The 21,449-nt window shown below is 46.9% G+C and overlaps 1 protein-coding gene across 1 annotated transcript in view; it reads right to left on the bottom strand.

The window, feature by feature from the left end:
* Positions 1–21,449, bottom strand: part of UTRN (utrophin) — a 481,902-nt gene that overhangs the window by 348,445 nt on the left and 112,008 nt on the right. The window contains exons 6-13 of the mRNA XM_064158262.1: positions 18,105–18,197; positions 17,193–17,365; positions 13,827–13,942; positions 7,288–7,451; positions 5,908–6,111; positions 4,134–4,315; positions 3,005–3,158; positions 361–480 (exon numbers count right to left, since the gene is read on the bottom strand). Coding sequence (XP_064014332.1) covers positions 361–480; positions 3,005–3,158; positions 4,134–4,315; positions 5,908–6,111; positions 7,288–7,451; positions 13,827–13,942; positions 17,193–17,365; positions 18,105–18,197 — 1,206 coding nt within the window. The remainder of the gene's footprint in view (positions 1–360; positions 481–3,004; positions 3,159–4,133; positions 4,316–5,907; positions 6,112–7,287; positions 7,452–13,826; positions 13,943–17,192; positions 17,366–18,104; positions 18,198–21,449) is intronic.

Genomic DNA, 21,449 nt, shown 5'->3' with positions numbered 1-21,449 from the left:
CCAGGCTCCCACCACCTTCACGGTGAAGAACTTCTTCCTAACAGCCAGCCTGAACCTCCCCACCTCCAGCTTTGCTCCCAAACCATCACATCCTGTCACTCCCTGACAGCCTAAAACATCCCTCCCCAGCTCTCTTGTAGGCCCCTGGGACTCATCAGGAATCAAGTTTAAAAGTCCAAGTGCTTTTGCAGGTTTCACCCAGAGCAAATTTAAATAACTCTTTACATTACTTCTTAAAAATGTACACTACTTCACTTTCTACTATCAGTTGTCTTTAAACAGAAAACTGCTCATTAGCAATTATATCTGGAGGTTGTAAGTGCCTGGTAGTACAGTTCAAGGAGAGCTCTGACATTCTACCTGCAACTGTTCCTCCAGAAGAGCTGTTGCACTTTCCCCACTGCTTTCATCAACGATGACAACCATGTGCGTTAGGGAGTTCACCTTCACCTGTTCTGCCTCTAGGTCACTCTGCAGGATCTAGAAGAACAAATCAGAGGTCACCAACTGTCAATGCATTTTTGTTGATTTGCCATTTAGGTCACAGTGTCTAACAACTGCTGCGACAAACTACTTCAGATTCAACAATTAAGCACACAGAACCACAGTTTAAATAAATCACAGAATCAGTTAGGGTTATAAGGGACCACAAGGATCAGCCAGTTCCAACCCTCCTGCCATGCCCAGGGACATCCTACCCTAGAGCAGGCTGCCCACAGCCTCAGCCAGCCTGGCCTTAAACACCTCCAGCCATGGGGCCTCAACCACCTCCCTGGGCAATCCAGTCCAGCCTCTCACCACTCTCATGCTCAACAACTTCCTCCTCACATCCACTCTGAATTTCCCCACCTCCAGCTTTGCTCCATTCCCACCAGTCCTGGCACTCCCTGACAGCCTAAAAAGTCCCTCCCCAGCTTTTCTGGAGGCCACCTTCAGATCCTGGAAGGCCACAAGAAGGTCACCTGGGAGCCTCCTCTTCTCCACACCGAACAACTCCAACTCTTTCAGTCTGTCCTCACAGCAGAGCTGCTCCAGCCCTCTGAGCATCCTCATAGCCCTTCTCTGGACACACTCCAGCATCTCCACATCCCTCTTGTAATAGGGGCTCCAGAACTGGATGCAGGACTCCAGGTGGGGTCTCACTAGAGCAGAGTGGAAGAACCACCTCCCTGGCCCTGCTGGCCACACTTCTCCTGATGCAGCCCAGGCTCTGCTTGGCTTTCCGGGCTGCAAGTGCACACTGCTGGTTCCTGTTGAGCTTCTAATCCACCAGCACCCCCAAGTCCCTCTCCTCAGGGCTGCTCTCCAGCCACTCACTGCCCAGCCTAGATTTCTGCTTGGCATTGCCTCAACTCAGCTGCAGGACCTTGCCCTTGGTCTTGTTGAACCTCCTGAGCTTGGCTTGTGCCCACCTCTCCAGCCTGCCCAGGTCCCTCTGCATGGATCCCTGCCCTCCAGCCTGTCTGCTGCACCACACAGCTTGGTGTGGGCAGCAAACTTGCTGAGGCTGCACTCAGTGCCTCTGTCCATGGCACTGACAAGGATGTTGAACAAGGCTACATGTAACAAGACTTAAATGCAATAAATGCTCAATGTAATACATTTCTCCAAACCATTCTGTTAAAATGCTGGAGAATATGGAGTACTTTAAGCTATATGCACCACGCCAGGCTGGGAAAACTCTATGGCAACTGCACTGACTTTCTAGGATTTCTGCTGTTGCAGGTAACAGAGCTCAAGAGCTTCCTTAAAACACCCTTATTATTAACAAGCAAATATCTTAGGGAACACCAAAGAGGGAAAAATCACTAAAAGCATTTGTCTTTTAACAGTTAACAACATAGTCATCACAAGTTTCAACAGTGCTATGCACTGATCATGACCTTCAATGACAGTAGTAGAAAACCACAGGAAACATACAGGTCTGATCAGTTTGGTATGATCAAACTAACAAATTTCAGACAACTTCTAAAAGAACAGAGTCCATGTTTAAAGCCTACCTCCAAGATAACTCTGCAAGATCAATATGCCTTTCTATGCCTTTACAGTAGTGCAAATATCACTTTTCATCCCAGAACATTCTAAGTAACTCTGTGAGCTACACACTTCCAATTCCTCAGGGCTTTGAAGGTAGAGGAAAGAATGCAAATGTGGGACATGGAATAACACAGACTGAAAACATTCCACAGTTCTTGCCCTGTGAGGTGTCAACCTCAGCACTGAGTATGAAAACCAAAGCTGCAATCACAACAACTCTCAGAAGGCCATCATGCTCTTAAAGAAAAACCCAAAAGACTGCAGGCTAGAAAGGCTGACCTCTAATCTGGAAACTTCATGAAGAGACAAAGCACTTCCAAAACACGGTGCACATCAGAGGGCAGTGTCTATGCATCCCTTTGGAATGCAGCCTATGTAAAAGCAGGGGCAGAAATCAGTGACTCGAGAGGCCCTTCCCAATAGTTTTAACTCCTGCTTATTTAAACCTTGAGGTCCTCAAGCATGCTTTAACAACGCCCGCAGTCATTAAAGGCAAGTTCATCTGCACTGCTTTCTATTCTGCTCTCCAATTTATCTGGAGAGGCCTTGTTTTCCACACAAAGTGAGGGGAATGCAACTTCCCCTTTAAGTTTTGTTTCCTGCTATGGTCATCATCAGTGCTTAAGTCTTCAGTGCCAGAAACTTGCAATTCCTTCCTACTCCATCATCACCTTTTTCCAAGTGACAAATGCAGCCCTTTGACATGCAGCTATATATGTCTGTGTCATATATGACACAGTCAAGTTTCTCACCAACACACACGTAGAATCACAGAAGAGACCTCCAAGCTCATCCAGGCCAACCTAGCACCCAGCCCTAGCCAATCAACTAGACCATGGCACTAAGTGCCTCACCCAGGCTTTGCTTCAACACCTCCAAGGATGGCAATTTCACCACCTCCCTGGGCAGCCCATTTCATCTTTCAAACATTTCTCCCATAGGTACTGCATAAGAGAAGAATGTTTACTTTATGTTCCTCCAGCTGTTTTTGAAGGGACTCCAAATCTTCTGCTAAAGGATGCTGAGATTCCAGCTTCTTAATGCGTTCTTCTGTGACTGTCAGCCAGTCAGACAGCTGCTGCAGCTGCTGCTTCTGGAGCTCCATCAGCATGTCATGCAGGCTGCAGGGAGAAGCACAAGTAGAGTTGTTTCCCAGGGAATGAAACTTAAGTTTTACTTCCTGGAGAAAATAAGTAAGGCCATTCATAAAGCAATTAGCTATCATCAAATAAGATTGTCACCATTAAGTTAAGGGACAGTTAAATAACCTGATTTCTTTCTCAAGGTAAAAAAGCTACTGAATTAGGCAATTTATATCAGAAATTATTTCTTGCAACAAAGATTTGCCAGTAACTGATAAGGAGACTGTTTAGAAGGGCTTATAGTGATAGGATGAGGGGCATTGTTTTTAATCTGGAGCAGGGTAGACTTAGGTTGGACATAAGAAGGAAATTGTTAACAATGAGAGTGGCAAAATACTGGAAGAAGTTGAGGCTCCATCCCTGGACACACTCAGGATCAGGTCAGATGTGTCCCTGGGCAGCCTGTTCTAGTTGGAGGTGTTCCTGATCACCGTAGTGGGGCTGGACAAGATGACCTTTGAGGACCCCTTCCAACCTGATGCAACCTCTGAATCTGTGAATGGAGCCTCTGCTAAGAGTTGCAACAAAATGCATCTCCCTTGATGAGCAGCTCTCAGCTTGATGACCCATGGGCAGGAAAAACTTCTGAGTGCTTTTTAGTTGCATAAACACATAATTGTCTACAGCTACAGTGTGCTTTATTGAGGATGAAACAGTGTAAAGCACACATTTATGTAACTATTTGGTCTAATACCACATCTGTAGTTCAGCACATGTACAAATCATAACAAAGGACTTTCATATAAGAATAAAAAACCACCCTAATTATAGTCACTTTTGGTCTATATTGGAAAGTTGGAACAAGATGGAGTTCATGTCACAGAGTGAAAAGTTAAATTCTGGGAAAACCCTCACAGCTGGATGCAAAGCACATTCTTCAGGATGCAGTAAGCACCAGAGAGTAAGCACCTCCTATATCTGCAGCTGTAGGAGGGTTTGCACTACATGACTCACCGGGACTGCCTGTCCATGCTCTCCACTCTGAGCTCCTCCCAGCGAGAGTTCAGCAGCAGCATTTGCTCCTGGATCTCAAACTCCTCTTCAGGTGACAGATTTCCTTGGGCCACCAGTTGGTTTCCAGCCTGCAGAACACTGCCCACGCTGCTCTGATGTGCAGTCAGTTCCATCATGAAAGCCTGGAAGTGGTACAACCAGCCATGACACTGACCTGTGAGCTCCTACAGTTCACAAGTATGTAAACGTGCTGCTAAACTGCCACTATTTGAAACAGCACTGCAGAACCAGCTGGCACATTCACACACACAAACATGGCAAACCTGTTGCTGTCTATGATAGAAGATTCTCCATGAGCTATAAAGATTCCAGAGCCAGTAAAACAGAGCTAATGGCAGAAAAAGGCTGACCACCTCAGACAAAAGGCTCTTTGCAAAAAGAGAGCCTTTGAACAAAGGTACCAAGAAACTAAAACAGAAACCACGGCCAAGAAAACTTAAACCAGGATCTGAAATGTCCTGCAGGAAAGCACATAGAACTCTATGAGTTAATAACCCTTTAAAAATCACATATTTACTACAAATCCAGAATGCCTCTTCCTGTGGTTCATGGTTTTAAAGTTATAGCACAGGGAGGAAAAAAAAGTTCCTCACAGATTTCAAATTGAATTGTCTACACTAAGCTGTCACAGGAGAAAACTAAAACATCTAATGTGGACAGGGAGCAATAAGTGGAAGATGCAGCACAGGAGGTTCCACCTCAACACAAGGGAGAACTTCTTTACTGTAAGGGTCACAGAGCACTGGCACAGGCTCCCCAGAGAGGTTCTGGAGTCTCCCTCCTTGGAGACTTTCAAGGCCTGTCTGGATGTGTTCCTTGTGATCTGTGCTAGATTGTGCAGTCCTGCTCTGGCAGGGGGTTGGACTCGATGATCTCCTTGGGTCCCTTCCAACCCCTTACACTTTGTGATCCTGTGAATATTACACTTAAAACTTTTAGCAGCATTAGAACATTTGTTCAGGCTGAGAACAGAACCAAAAAGTAATTTGGAAACAACAATTTGGAAGCAACACCACCACGTTTCTGAAATAAACTCTGCTAATCATGCCAGGGAACATGGACATGATTATCAATTTCATCATTGGGCTCATTTAACAGCAGGTGGCATACAGATGAACAGGGTTTTTTAGTATTTGACAGCAAATCTGCCTGAATCAGCCTGGACTAGACTGTGTTTGTGTTACAGCCACCAAAAACTGACTTACAGAATCACAGAATTTCTTAGATTGGCAAAGCCCTTCAAGCTCATTGAGTCCAATCATTAGTTTCACACTGACAAGTCCTTGACTAAACCAAATCCCTCAGAACAACATATAAATCACTATGAATTGCTTGGAAAGGACCTCCAGGATCATCCACTCCAACCCTCATCCCAGCATCCTTCATCACTTAATTTAAGAACAAAACAAAACCCCAAACAAACAATCAACACATACATCACACACAAAAGAGTGCCAAAAGTTCTATGCTTCTATATTCCCACAAACTCTGCTAAAAAGATGTAGCTCCTCCTTCAAGAAGTTCTTAGTTCACCAAAAGGAATTCAAAACAAGAGAAGCAAAAAAAAACCACCATCATGTTCAGATAGAGGTGCTTCAACTTAGAAATATCAAGACTAAACAAATGGAATTGCAGGTTTTAGGTAAGGATTAGGAAACTGAAGTTCTGCAGCTCACACACAAAACCAACTAATTCATTTTCAAGAGAATCTTACTTCATGGGTAGAAAATTGCTCCTTGACCTCTTCAACATCACTGGATATTTCCTCCTGTTCCCGAAATGCATCTTCAGCTGACAGCAACCACGTAAGAACATCTTCCAGGGCAACCTGGTAGCTGTCCAGGTCCATATCCACCTCTGTCACTGTCCTGGGTGTTTCTGCTCTTGAACTGCCTTGTTCCTCTTCAACTGCTACAGCCTAGGAAGCCAAGAGAAAAGTGATGTCTTAGAAGTGCACAGAAGATGCCTCCCCAAATGATACTAAAACCAGAACAACCAAAACCCCTTTTAATTCTTCATATAACATTAAAAGTTATCATTCAGTACATTCATTTACATAACATTGAAAGTTATCATTCAGTACACTTCAATGAGAAAGGTCACAGTAAGGAAAGTAAGGAACTTTCCATTGAAAATAAAGAACCCAGATAAATAAGCAAGATTAAAGTTGTCTTTTCTAACAGTGAATCTCACACCCAGAAATGCTAGTTTGAAGCTAGCTAGAATGTCTTGGTGAGAAGAATTAGATGACAGGCTGTGAAAAGGAAACAATGGTGATGTCTGCTGCACTCATAGGCTTGCTGAGATGGATAAGAACAAGAACACAAACATAGCTAATAGAGTTTGGTCTCTGGCTTGTGGGCTGCACTTCCCTCGCTAACCTAACTTGCTGTCCATCTAATCCTTCTGCTTCCTAACCCCCCTGGCCAATCCTCCAAACTGACCTTGCACATAAGGCAAAGTCTGGGATAAGGTAGAGGGGTGGAAAGGAGGTGGAAGGGTGGTTGGGAGCCCCTCCTGGGGACTCTGGTTTCTGGAAGGGCTGTTGTGTTTCTGTATTGCCTTTAACTTGTCTATTTCTGTCTCTAGCTGTATAGATTGTAAATACCTGCTTGGATATAGTGCTAAGCTGTGAATATAAAGCTTCATTCCTTAATTCCCAGCTGGGCTGAGTCTAGTCTGGGTGCCAAAACCCCATCACTACCAAAATGAGTCCTGTGGAAAAGTCAAAGAGTGCCCTGTTGCAGCACGCTGAGACAAATACGAAAGCAGCAGAAGCAGCCTAACACAGATGGAACTTTCTACCTCAATACACAAAATTTTGTACTTGAATCAGAAAAGAAGATAAAAGAAGATTAAATGAAAGTTATTTTTTAAAAAAGCAGCTATGACTTTCCCTATTTTGCAGCTGTGTTGCACAAGATGTGCACAAATTGTGTGGGCAGGGAGCTTGGAACTAGATGATCCTTGTGGTCCCTTCCAACCCTGACTGATTCCATGATGGAAAACATGTTTGAGAGGCAATGGACAAGCTTGAAGATCACCTAAAATTACAACTCAAGAAAAGCAAGGCAGACATTGATGACAAACACACCTGCTGCATGCTGAAATCTTCATCCTCACATTCCTGTTTGTATTTCCTTGGAAGGGTCTCCACCTCCCGGATATCTTCCATAGTGACTTGCTTAGGGAGGACCTCAAATAAAGAGGTCAAATACATAATAATAGACTTTTTGTCTGGAAGCTGTACAGCAACATCTGCATTGAAAAGATAAAACAAGAGGGAAAGCAAATTAAGAATACAGGTAAGGATTTACATCAAACATTAAATTACAAACATGTGAGCCTGACCTCAGTGCCAGGCAAGGAGATGGAACAGGTCATCTTGGGTGCCATCACAAAGCACCTACAGGGTGGCCAAGGGATCAGGCCCAGCCAGCATGGGTTTAGGAAGGGCAGGTCCTGCCTCACCAACCTGATCTCCTTTTATGATCAGGTTCCTGCCTGGTGAATGTGGGGCAGGCTGTGGATGGAGTCTACCTGGACTTCAGCAAAGCCTTTGACACTGTCTGCCACAAGAAGCTCCTGGCCAAGCTGGCAGCTCATGGTTTGGACAGATTCACTCTGTGCTGGGTCAAGAACTGGCTGGATGGCAGAGCCCAGAGAGTGGTGGTGAATGGTGCCACATCCAGCTGGCAGCTGTCACTAGTGGTGTTCCCCAAGGATCAGTGCTGGGCCCAGTCCTGTTCAATATCTTTATTGATGATCTGGATGAGGGCATTGAGTCCAGCATCAGTAAGTTTGCAGATGACACCAAGCTGGGAGCAGGTGTGGATCTGTTGGAGGGTAGGAGAGCCCTGCAGAGGGACCTGGCCAGGCTGGATGGGTGGGCAGAGGCCAATGGGATGAGACTGAACAAGGCCAAGTGCAGGGTTCTGCACTTCGGCCACAACAACCCCAAGCAGCACTATAGGCTGGGGACTGAGTGGCTGGAGAGCAGCCAGGAGGAAAGGGACCTGGGGGTACTGATAGAGAGTAGCTGAAGATGAACCAGCAATGTTCCCAGGTGGCCAAGAGAGCCAATGGCATCCTGGCCTGGATCAGGAACAGTGTGGCCAGTAGGATAAGGGAGGTTATTCTGCCCCTGTACTCAGCACTGGTCAGACCACACCTTGAGTGCTGTGTCCAGTTCTGGGCTCCTCAATTCAAGAAGGATGTTGAGGTGCTGGAACATGTCCAGAGAAGGGCAACAAAGCTGGTGAGGGGCCTGGAGCACAGCCCTGTGAGGAGAGGCTGAGGGAGCTGGGCCTGTTTAGCCTGGAGAAGAGGAGGCTCAGGGGTGATCTTATTACTGTCTACAACTCCCTGAAGGGACATTGTAGCCAGGTGGGGGGTGGCCTCTTCTCCCAGGCAACCAGCAATAGAACAAGGGGACACAGTCTCAAGTTGTGCCAGGGGAGGTCTAGGCTGGATGTTAGGAGGAAGTTCCTGCCAGAGAGAGTGATTGGCATTGGAATGGGCTGCCCAGGGAGGTGGTGGAGGCACCGTCCCTGGAGGTGTTGAAGCCAAGCCTGGCTGAGGCACTTAGTGCCATGGTCTGGTTGACTGGCTAGGGCTGGGTGCTAGGTTGGACTGGATGATCTTGGAGGTCCAAGCCTGGCTGATTCTATGATTCTACATATAGTGTAGATCACAGGTTCTCCTCTTAAGTAGCCTTTAGTAAGCTTTAAGATATTTATAATACATTACATTGTACAGGGTTAACCCTCCTGGAGGAGTGATCTTGAACCTGACCCCAGGTGGTCTTGACCCCTCCCCAAGGGTCTGAACACTACCAAGTAATGATGGTTAGCTCACTTCTCCTGCCTGTCCAGGATCCATAAAAGCAGGAGGACTTCCTGCTTGTCTCTCTCTCTCCCCTGCCTTCTTGCTCACCAGACATCACCATCCCATTCCTGGTTCTCTTTGTTTCACCACATGGCCATCACCCACGAGGTGGACAAAACCCATTGCCATCAAATCTGGTTGTATATTTACATGTTTTGTATCTTGTTTTCCCCTCCCTAAATCTTTTTAACTTCCCTACCTCATATATCTTTTATTTATTGTTAAACTTTTCTTCTTTTAACTTCCAAATCACAGTGAGATTATTTATTTGGGTCTGCATACCTTTTTTCTCTCTCTCTCCATCTAATTCCTTTTCCTTTGGGAAAGAAGGGGGAAAAAGGGAAGGGCATCCTATAAATTGTTATTGGTTCTATCAACTATATTTGAGTCTTTGAGAAACTTAAATTAGAACTGAGACATATATAAATATAATATTACTATAGGTATATTATTATGTAATACTAGAATATATATATACATATAAAATAAATATAAGCTGAAAGCAGCATGAAGTAGAAAAAAATGTAACTGATTTTCTACATTCAGAAGAGAATTGTGCTAGTTTGAAGCTAGCTAGAATGTTTTGGGGAGAAGAACTAGATTACAGGCTGTGAAAGGGAAACAGGGTGATGTCTACTTCACTCATAGGCTTGCTGAGAGGAATGAGACCAAGAATCCAAACATAGATAAGGCACTTCTTGGGGCATTGCCTGAGCTGCATTTCTCTCCAGCCTCTCTGCTGCCTCTCTGATTAATCCACTTTGCTTTCTAACCCCCTGGCTGAACCTCCATTCTTCCTTGGGACTGGGGTAAGATTGAGAGGGGTGGGAGAAGGGTGGTTGAGAGCCCCTCCTGGGGACTCTGGTTTCTGTGAGGGCTGTTGTGTTTCTGTATTACCTTTTCCCTCGTCTATTTCTGTCTATAACTGCATATACTGTAACTATCTGCTTGTATATCACAGTATCATCGGGGTTGGAAGAGACCTCACAGATCAAGTCCAACCCTTTACCACACAGCTCAAGGCCAGACCATGGCACCAAGTGCCACGTCCAATCCTGCCTTGAACAGCTCCAGGGATGGCGACTCCACCACCTCCCCAGGCAGCCCATTCCAGTGTTCAATGACTCTCTCAGTGAAGAACTTTCTCCTCACCTCCAGCCTAAATCTCCCCTGGCACAGCTTGAGGCTGTGTCCTCTCGTTCTGGTGCTGGCCACCTGAGAGAAGAGAGCAACCTCCTCCTGGCCACAACCTCCCCTCAGGTAGTTGTAGACAGCAATAAGGTCTGCCCTGAGCCTCCTCTTCTCCAGGCTAACCAATCCCAGCTCCCTCAGCCTCTCCTCACAGGGCTGTGCTCAAGGCCTCTCCCCAGCCTCGTTGCCCTTCTCTGGACACGCTCAAGCATCTCAATGTCCCTCCTAAACTGGGGGGCCTAGAACTGAACACAGCACTCAAGGTGTGGTCTAACCAGTGCAGAGTAGAGGGGCAGAGTGACCTCCCTGCTCCTGCTGACCACACCATTCCTGATGCAGGCCAGGATGCCACTGGCTCTCTTGGCCACCTGGGCACACTGCTGGCTCATGTTCAGGCAGGTATCAATCAGCACCCCCAGATCCCTCTCTGTCTGGCTGCTCTCAGCCACTCCGACCCCAGCCTGTATCTCTGCATGAGGTTGCTGCGGCCAAAGTGCAGCACCCTGCACTTGGAGCTATTGAACCCCATCCCATTGGACTCTGCCCATGAGCTTCATTCAAATCTCCAGAGCTGGCTGAGTCTAGTCTGGGTGATTTCCAAAGTGCAAGGGGGGTGGGGAACACCCAAACCATCACAAGAATTCACATTAAAAGGCATGATGATATTTTTAAGCAAGAGTCCAAAGCTGAAGTTAGCAGGAGATAAAAAGAACTGTTGAGTGGAAATTCTTCTGGAGCATCTCCCAAGCAGAAATACAGTTCAGAGACATATCCTACTTAAACATTTCTACTTAGGCTCCATCCCCATTCCCAGCTCATATTCCCACATTTCACAGGGAAGAGAGTTTCATTATCTCAAGTTCCCTTATGTCTCAGTTTATGAGTACTGATCCTTCAGTTAGCTTGGGTTTGGGTTTGTTTGGGGGTGTTTGGCTTGGTTGGGGTTTTTAAAGAAGGAAGTGGTGCTTGAATCTGTAAAGTTTGAAAGCTTGTCTTACAGAATCAATCTTTGGAGGTGTGAGAGTCTAAATCTCCTCTCCTTTGCTCATCAACAAAGATAAAGATTGCTCCCTGTCCCAGGATGAGACTATGGGGTTAAAAAACCTCCTGGGGACTAGAAGATTGTTATTGAATTCCATAATTCTGCTCCTCAAACTCACAACAAGGTCAGCTCGCTCTCCCTTCCTCCTCCTCCTGCCCTGGGTGTGTGGCAGGAGCCACTTTATCGGGAAGAACATGTAAGCAGCAGGCCTCCAGAGGCTTCTTTAGGCCTCTTTAGATGGCAGAGGCATTGGCAGGGGAGGATTGGAGCACTGGGGAGTATTAGATTCAGTTTTTGGGATGGAGGAAAACTCAAGAGGGTTTCCAGGGATGCAGCAGTTGCTTTGTAATGTCTCTCTCTGTATCTCTGTCCAAATAGAATTCTATATTTTTTCTCCAATTTCATTTGAGAGTTTAATTTCTGTTGCTAGCTTTTAAAAAACCAGGACACTCCCCAATCAACACAGACGAAGATTGCCTTTGTTAACCTCCCCAGCTCAGACCAGGTGCTTGGCCAAAAGCTCAGGGATGCAAACCAAAAGGCAGTGCCTTTGTGGCAATCCCTGGAGCTCAGCCAGGCTCGCATGCCCAGGATGTGCACATCTTATGTCAGCTACTCTGCAGAGAAAAGGCTTTTGTGTACGCAGGGTATGGACAGGTGAGTAGCACAGAGAGGGGGCAGAGACCCTCCCCAGTGCTGCTGCTGGCCCCCTGCAAATGCAGGAATACACAGGGAGATTTCCTGGGGAGCTGCACCTGGACACCCAGCTATAAAACTGTATAAAAAGACATCAGCAATGCCTGCCTCCAGAGCTGCACCTCCACCAGAGCTGCACTTCCACCAGAGCACCACCAAAGTTGCACATCCACCAGAAGAACTCCTGATGAACTCCACCGAACATCCCTGGGCCACCCACCTGTCTCTCTCTCTCTCTCCCCCCCATCTGCGGCTGATGGTAATATAATCCCTGCTCTTTCCCTTCCCTGCTGCTTCTCTTTCTCCTTTGTTCTCTTCTCTCTCTCCCTCTGTTCAACTTGATGCTTTAATAAATAGTTTTGTGGCAATCTATGGCCTTGCTTGCACCTTAATTTCACAGACAAATCTATAAGAACAGATCTTGTTCCTCTGGACAGAGCTATTGTTAATTTCTGTTCTCTGGACCTTGACAGGAGGTTCACTTCGAAGTAGAGAAACAGCTCAGGATCTTGAAAAGGAGCCATAAAAGCTCCCTGGGAAGCACTCCTAACCAGCATTAGCAGCTGATGTTGCTCAGTTTAAAGACAACGACCTCCTAAGATATCCCATTCTACACCATGCTCTACATCATCTGAAAAGCACAGATCTCTGTCACAGACTTCCTACCTAACAAAAACCAAAGTCACAGTATCAACTTCAGTATACTCTCTGAATGGTACATCAGCCTGAAGGACATTGCAAAGTTGAAGCACACGCATGCACAGACATGCAGATGACACCAAGCTAGGAGCAGGTGTTGATCTGTTGGAAGGTAGGAAAGCCCTGCAGAGGGACCTGGACAGGCTGGATGGGTGGGCAGAGGCCAATGGGATGAGACTGAACAAGGCCAAGTGCAGGGTTCTGCACTTTGGCCACAACAACCCCAAGCAGCACTACAGGCTGGGGACTGAGTGGCTGGAGAGCAGCCAGAAGGAAAGGGACCTGGGGGTACTGATAGATAGTAAGCTGAAGATGAGCCAGCAGTGTGCCCAGGTGGCCAAGAGAGCCAATGGCATCCTGACCTGCATCAGGAACAGTGTGGCCAGTAGGACAAGGGAGGTTATTCTTCCCCTGTACTCAGCACTGGTCAGACCACAGCTTGAGTACTGTGTCCAGTTCTGGGCCCCTCAATTCAAGAAAGATGTTGAGGTGTTGGAACATGTCCAGAGAAGGGCAACAAAGCTGGTGAGGGGCCTGGAACACAAATCCTATGAGGAGAGGCTGAGGGAGCTGGGCCTGTTTAGCCTGGAGAAGAGGAGGCTCAGGGGTGATCTTATTACTGTCTACAACTACCTGAAGGGACATTGTAGCCAGGTGGGGGGTGGCCTCTTCTGCCAGGCAACCAGCAATAGAACAAGGGGACACAGTCTCAAGTTGTGCCAGGGTAGGTATAGGCTGGATATTAGGAAGAAGTTCTTCACAAAGAGAGTGATTGGCATCGGAATGGGCTGCCCAGGGAGGTGGTGGAGGCACCGTCCCTGGGGGTCTTCAAGAAAAGACTGGCTGAGGCACTTAGTGCCATGGTCTGGTTGATTGGTTAGGGCTGGGTGCTAGGTTGGACTGGATGATCTTGGAGGTCTCTTCCAACCTGGTTGATTCTATGATTCTATGATTCTATCCTACAAACTGCTCTCCTCTAAGTTTAAGGATTTGAAACAAAACACCATTGCATAAAACTGCTGGAATTATAATGCATAGCAAACGTCAAGAGAAGAAATTTCTTCTTAGAGAGCCCCCCAAAAAAAAGCTTTTAGTCAAGTAAAATAACTATATCCCACCTTCAGGATCCAAAAGTTTCTCAATTCCCAAGTGGTTCTTGGCTGTGCTGAAAGCATGTTCCAGTCTCTCAACTGGGGACATCTTAAGAACTTTATCCCAGCTGAAAAGCTCAGGTCTAAAAAAAGAGGAAAGAAAGTAGTAAGCTTCACCTGAATTAAAATGTGAAATATGAAGATAGGCACCCAAACCACATACAAAATAAAAGCATGAGTGCATACCCATAAATGTATACATATCAACACATGATTGATACCACAGATCAATTTACAGACCTGTCAGCCTGACCTCAGTGCCAGGCGAGGGCATGGAGCAGGTCATCTTGGGTGCCATCACAAAGCACCTACAGGGTGGCCAAGCGATCAGGCCCAGCCAGCATGGGTTTAGGAAGGGCAGGTCCTGCCTCACCAACCTGATCTCCTTTTATGATCAGGTTCCTGCCTGGTGAATGTGGGGCAGGCTGTGGATGGAGTCTGCCTGAACTGCAGCAAAGCCTTTGACACCATCTGCCACAACAAGCTCCTGGCACAGCTGGCAGCTCATGGTTTGGACAGATTCACTCTGTGCTGGATCAAGAACTGGCTGGATGGCAGAGCCCAGAGAGTGGTGGTGAATGGTGCCACATCCACTTGGCAGCTGTCACTAGTGCTGTGCCCCAAGGATCAGTGCTGGGCCCAGTCCTGTTCAATATCTTTACTGATGACCTGGACAAGGGGATTGAGTCCAGCATCAGTAAGTTTGCAGATGACACCAAGCTAGGAGCAGGTGTGGATCTGTTGGAAGGTAGGAGAGCCCTGCAGAGGGACCAGGCCAGGCTGGATGGGTGGGCAGGGGCCAATGGGATGAGACTGAACAAGGCCAAGTGCAGGGTTCTGCACTTTGGCCACAACAACCCCAAGCAGCACTACAGTCTGGGGACAGAGTGGCTGGAAAGCAGCCAGGAGGAAAGGGACCTGGGGGTCCTGGTGGATAGTAGGCCGAAAATGAGGCAGCAGTGTGTCCAGGTGGCCAAGAGAGCCAATGGCATCCTGGCCTGCATCAGGAACAGTGTGGCCAGCAGGACAAGGGAGGTTATTCTGCCCCTGTACTCAGCACTGGTAAGGCCACACCTTGAGTGCTGTGTCCAGTTCTGGGCCCCTCAATTCAAGAGAGATGTTGAGGTGCTGGAAGATGTCCAGAGAAGGGCAACAAAGCTGGTGAGGGGCCTGGAGCACAGCCTGTGAGGAGAGGCTGAGGGAGCTGGGGGTGTGCAGCCTGCAGAAGAGGAGGCTCAGGGCAGATCTCATTGCTGTCTACAGCTACCTGAAGGGACATTGTAGCCAGGTGGGGGGGTGGCCTCTTCTCCCAGGCAATCAGCAATAGAACAAGGGGACACAGCCTCAAGTTGTGCCAGGGTAGGTATAGGCTGGATGTTAGGAGGAATTTGTTGTCAGAGAGAGTGATTGGCATTGGAATGGGCTGCCCAGGGAGGTGGTGGAGGCACCGTCCCTGGGGGTCTTCAAGAAAAGCCTGGCTGAGGCACTTAGTGCCATGGTCTGGTTGACTGGACAGGGCTGGGTGCTAGGTTGGCCTGGATGATCTTGGAGGTTTCTTCCAACCTGGTTGATTCTATGATTAACTGACTGCATGTCCACAGCAACATCCACTTCCCGTTCCACAAATCCTATACCTACATACCCACTGGCTCCAAGAGGAGATCAAATACTACTGCAAGAAAATAAACTCTGTGTTTAGAATGTATTCCAGAAACAGCTTCCTTGAACTGTTTCTTTGATAACATTATCTGCATCAGGCTCTGCTGGGTAATCAAGAGGCACTCTGTTTCTAGAGTGCCATTACAAAATTCTGCTGTGGCTCAGTGATCACTCCAGACCATGAGAGCAAGAAGCAGCAGCAGTCTCCAACTCTACTCACTCAACCTGCCCCAGGGTCATTTTCCCCCATTAAGAGAACTGATGAAAAAAAAAACCAAACCACACAAAACACCACCAACAAAAAAAGCATCCCACTTTAAGTGCCCATGAGAGTCACGATGCAAATCACAAGGAGCTGATCCATTCACAGTGCTGGCAGCCTTCATCTCCCATTTGTATTAACCAAACCAAATCTCTAGTCCAGGTGAGCACTCCAAACATTCCTGCAGGTCTCAAGATGAAAGAATAAAGCACAGAACAGGAAACACAGCTCTCTCCTAGCAGCATCCACACCAAACAGTGTATCATCAGCCTAGTTCTGCAGCAGCACAGGTACAAGGCTACAGAGCCATAAAAATGCTTTTCATTCCTCGGCACCGGTGGATTCCCATTGAAAGACTGCTATTTGTTCTGTGTTTTAGATAGCATGGAGGGAGAGATGGGCTTGTCTTTAATTCTTTTAGCACTTAATTCAGATACAAATGGTCATGAGAGCATCCTTTTAACATCTGCAGAGTCGTAACACTTTCTGAAGGAGAAAGGCATAAGTCATCAAGGTCTGAGAGGCAGAAAGCAGCAGGGTGAGCAGGGCACAGATACGCAAAGATGCATAAAGAAGCCAGTGGAATATTGTATCACACAGTATCACAGTATCACAGTACCATCAAGGTTGGAAGAGACCTCACAGATCATCAAGTCCAACCCTTTACCACAGAGCTCAAGGCCAGACCATGGCACCAAGTGCCACGTCCAATCCTGCCTTGAACAGCTCCAGGGACGGCGACTCCACCACCTCCCCGGGCAGCCCATTCCAGTGTCCAATGACTCTCTCAGTGAAGAACTTTCTCCTCACCTCCAGCCTAAATCTCTCCCAGGCAACCAGCAACGGAAAAAGGGGACACAGGCTCAAGTTGTGCCAGGGGAGGTCTAGGCTGGATGTTAGGAGGAAGTTGTTGACAGAGAGAGTGATTGGCATTGGAATGAGCTGCCCAGGGAGGTGGTGGAGTCACCATCCCTGGAGGTGTTCAAGCAATGCCTGGATGGGGCACTTAGTGCTATGGTCTGGTTGACTGGCTAGGGCTGGGTGCTAGGTTGCACTGGATGATCTTGGAGATCTCTTCCAACCTGCTTGATTCTGTGATTCTAAGTATACAAGAGGTGGTCAACCCCCTCTGCAGAGACCTGTTCAGCATATTCTCCACTTCAATCAGCATGCATGCATGTGCAGGAGCCAAGAGAATGACATCCTTTGTAAGCCTCTGGCAGAATCCCTGCACTGTTATTGTCACCGCAACAATACTACAAACAAGGAAACATCTGGGAAACAAACCTACCACCCAACACAAACACCAGAATGAATCACCAAAACAGGCTGCAAACTGCCCAAGAGGTTAAGCATGCACACGTGGGCTAAGGGCTGCTTACTTCCCTAAAGGTAAGGTGTTTCCCACTTACTTGTGCCTGTGGATGACAGCGTTGAAGGCGAGTCCATCCGCCCAGCTTGTGGTGAAGTTGAGAACATTGACCTGACTGTAAGGTCTCGTGGACTGCCGAACCCAGCTCAGCAGGATCTTCTCGCTGTTGGTCTGCTGCAGATCTGACATGATGTTTTTCATGACATCTTTCACCTGTAAGACAGCAGCCACCACACCTCAGAGACACAGTCTATGTTCTTCCGGCTTACAAAAGTCTTTGGACAAAACTATTTCACAGATCATGAGAGAATCTTTCCCATGAAAAGCTACACATTGAACTCCTCACATGAAATTTGGGAGCAGGAGTCTTTAGGCTCTCCCTGCACTCTACTGATTGTAAGAACCAGTAGTGATTCAAGTAATAATGATGCTGTAACATAAAATTAACATCCACTTCCTCTTCTCAGTGCTGCCTACAGTTAGCAAGAGATATCACATTTCTCACTGCCTCATGCTGCAGTTCCACCAGTTAAACTAATCCCAAAATCACAACTTTCAACTCCCTCCAAGTGAATTCAATGATCCTTACCTGGATAAACTAGGAGCAATTCAATTTTATGAGACTGAGAAACAAACCTCCAGAGTAGCATACAAGATGCAAGTCCAACAGAGCTACCTAGGTTGAAAGCTGCCTGGAAAGCCTCTCTGTGATGACCACCAGCAGGAACTAAACTCAGAGGCTGAGTACAACTGAGCATACGCAAGAACACGTATCACAGGAGTCAGCCAATAGCCAAGAGATTAGAAACCAAACACTGGCCTGCCTTTATTTACCAGCCCAAAATAGAAGTGATATTTTCTGCCACCAAAGCCCCAGGAAGGTTTGTGAGAATCTCAGCAGACTGATGCACAGGGTTCCTGGAAAGGAAGAGATCTTGTGGCAGCCTCTCACCTGCCAGTGCAAGATAATGCTCCACAGCAGCCCCAGCGTCAGCTTGTGATTTCCATCAACAATGTCAGTTCCTCCAATATTCACCAACTCTACCTGCAAAAGGGAGATCAATTCTGTATCAAACACTGCCATCACAGTTTCAAGGTTGCAACCTCATCCCATATTTCTGGCTGTCCAGCCACAAATTATCAAGTGTTCCAAGAGAGAGCAGTTAGAGAGGACCACAGATGAGACAACACTATCTGATTTTGTCATGACAATTTCTTAACACGAGAAAATACATCACGGAAGATACTCCACTGAGAGTTTTACCCTCTCCCCTAATATACAAATGCAGTACTGGAAGCAACACTGACCAACAGAAATCTGATGTAAAAAGAAGTTAAGCAGTCACAGAGAGTCACAGAATCCCTCATAGGGAACACAAACCCTATGAGGAGAGGCTGAGGGAGCTGGGGGTGTGCAGCCTGCAGAAGAGGAGGCTCAGGGCAGAGCTCATTGCTGTCTGCAACTACCTGAAGGGAGGCTGTAGCCAGGTGGGGTTGGGCTCTTCTGCCAGGCAAGCAGCAACAGAACAAGGGGACACATTCTCAAGTTGTGGTGGGGGAGGTCTAGGCTGGATGTTAGGAGGAAGCTGTTGGCAGAGAGAGTGATTGGCATTGGAATGGGCTCCCTGGGAAGGTGGTGGAGTCGCTATCCCTGGAGATGTTCAAGGAAAGCCTGGCTGGGGCACTTAGTGCCATGGTCTAGTTGATTGGCCAGGGCTGGGTGCTAGGTGGGACTGGATGATCTTGGAGGTCTCTTCCAACCTGGTTGACTCTATGATCATAGAATTAACCAGGCTGGAAAAGAGCATTGAGGTCACCCAGTCCAACCTAACACCTAACACCTTCTAATTAACTAAACCATGGCACTAAGTGCCTCATCCAGTCTCCCTTTAAACACCGCCAGGGATGGCGACTCCACCACCTTCCCAGGCAGCCAATTCCAATGCTATGTGAGAAAGCAGACCATGGCAATAGACCAGGACTCAGTACCTCCACATGAGCTAACAGTGTGCTTGCAACCTGCTCCTCAACACACAGTCTGACATACTACAGAATCATATAAACTCTGCAGGTTTGTCCTCTGCATGAACAGTATCCAAATGGGACATGTTTATACAAGATGAGAAGCTCAAGGGAAAAATCATTTTTTTCTGATATGCTGTATGGGTAGGACTCCACACAGACTTGCTGACTCTCTAAATGAGATTACTGAAAAGACAGAATCATGGAAAGGGAGACAAGAAGATTATTTTAGCAAACAAGAGGGCAGGAGAACCTACTCACTCCTGCACCAGATATTCAGCCCTCAGAAGAAGCAATGCTTAGAGCACAACCAGGTTGGAAGAGACCTCCAAGCTCATCCAGTCCAACCTAGCACCCAGCCCTAGACAATCAACTGGACCATGGCACTAAGTGCCTCACCCAGGCTTTTCTTCAACACTTCTTCCAACCTGGTGGATTCTATGGTTCTTTCATCCATAGAGCCTATGTATTTTCTTATTCATAGCTATAACAGAGCAGTCATTAAGAAGTATTTGTGCTGTGTTAAAAACCAAGCAAAACTGAAATTCATTCAATGCTACATGGAGATGTTCAAGAAAAGCCAGGATAAGACACTTAGTGACATGGGCTGGGTGCTAGGTTGGACTGCATGATCTTGGAGGTCTCTTCCAACCCGATTGAATCTGTGCTGAAATAGTGAAACCTCCAGGGATGGAGACTCCACTACCTCCCTGGGCAGCCCATTCCAATGCCAATCACTCTCTCTGGCAACAACTTCCTCCTAACATCCAGAATCTGCAAGATGGAGATAGTGCTGCTAATCCAAGTCAAGAGGCATGCACACATCTCTATCAAATCATCTGAATTTAAAAGACAAAAAAACCCTTCAACTGGAGTTCAAGTTTCTAAAATTAGGGCACTAATTGGGCCCTGCTCAGACCATGATTTGATCTGCAAGATTCTGATTTTTATCTAACAATCCTTAATCTTTTGTTCTCCGTAGCTTAGAAGGTATCAGTAAGAATCTGTTTCATCATAACTGGTACTTATAGGCAAAGAACAGTGGCCCATTGGCCAGGAATGCACAGATCATAGTTGGCTTTAGTCCAGAACAAAAGGCAAGTACACCTTCAGTTCTTACAACAGCTGCAAATATTCCCACAAAGCCAGTCTGTTTTACAGCCATGGAAAGAACCTGAATTCTAGATCTGACATTCCATAAGTTAGGAATATTGTTTAGACCATAAACCCTCAAGCTGCAGCACAACTGCTCCTCAGTGGATGGCCTTTTCCCTTCGTCTTAACACACACACACTTGCTAACAAAGTTAAGCAATAGGTATAAACCATGTGCATGACCTTAGCAACCTTCAGGGAGGTGACTCTCCCCCTCTACTCCACTCTGGTGGGACCCCCCCCTTGGAGTACTTCATCCAGCTCTGGAGCCTCTGTTACAAGAGGGATGTGGAGATGCCGGAGTGTGTCCAGAGAAGGGCCACGAGGATGCTGAGAGGGCTGCAGCAGCTCTGCTGTGAGCACAGACTGAAAGAGTTGGCTCCCAGGTGACCTTCTTGTGGCCTTCCAGCATCTGAAGGGGGCTTACAAAAACGCTGGGGAGGGACTTTTTAGGCTGTCAGGGAGTGACAGGACTGGGGGGAATGGACCAAGGCTGGAGATGGAGAGATTCAGACTGGATATGAGGAGGAAGTTGTTGAGCATGAGAGTGGTGAGAGGCTGGAATGGACTGCCCAGGGAGGTGGTTGAGTCCCCATGCCTGAAGGTTTTTAAGGCCAGGCTGGCTGAGGCTGTGGGCAGCCTGCTCTAGGGTAGGGTGTCCCTGCCCATGGCAGGGGAGGTTGGAACTGGCTGATCCTTGTGGTCCCTTCCAACCCTCATTCTATGATTCAGCTAACATCTGTTTACTTCCAGTAACCCAGACTCTGCCAGCCTAAGGAAGAACCAATTAATTGTTATAATTCAGTAATATTTCATTTACTACTATATTCAAAAACAAAAGAAAAATCAAGTTTGAAAAAAATCATTACTTATCATTAGAGGAGAAAAAAAATGAACCATTTGCAGTATCATAAAGAAGAAAAAAAAAAAACAAACAACAAAACCACTAACTTTGGCTAATTTTGCTAGAAATGCCATTTACCCACCAAGACTGTGGTATTATACAGCATTGATTCTATGATCCTATGTTCATGTTGCTTTTCAATCAGCAGTTCACACAAATATGTCAGTGTCTTTCTGCATCAGGTGTGTTTTACTGCCAAAATGTCCTGGAGAGAGTT

Source organism: Pogoniulus pusillus, chromosome 18, assembly GCF_015220805.1.
Source record: "Pogoniulus pusillus isolate bPogPus1 chromosome 18, bPogPus1.pri, whole genome shotgun sequence".
In the NCBI taxonomy this organism is placed as follows: Eukaryota; Metazoa; Chordata; class Aves; order Piciformes; family Lybiidae; genus Pogoniulus; species Pogoniulus pusillus.
Note: the sequence above shows the minus strand (reverse complement) of the source record. Positions and strands in the feature narration are given on the sequence as shown.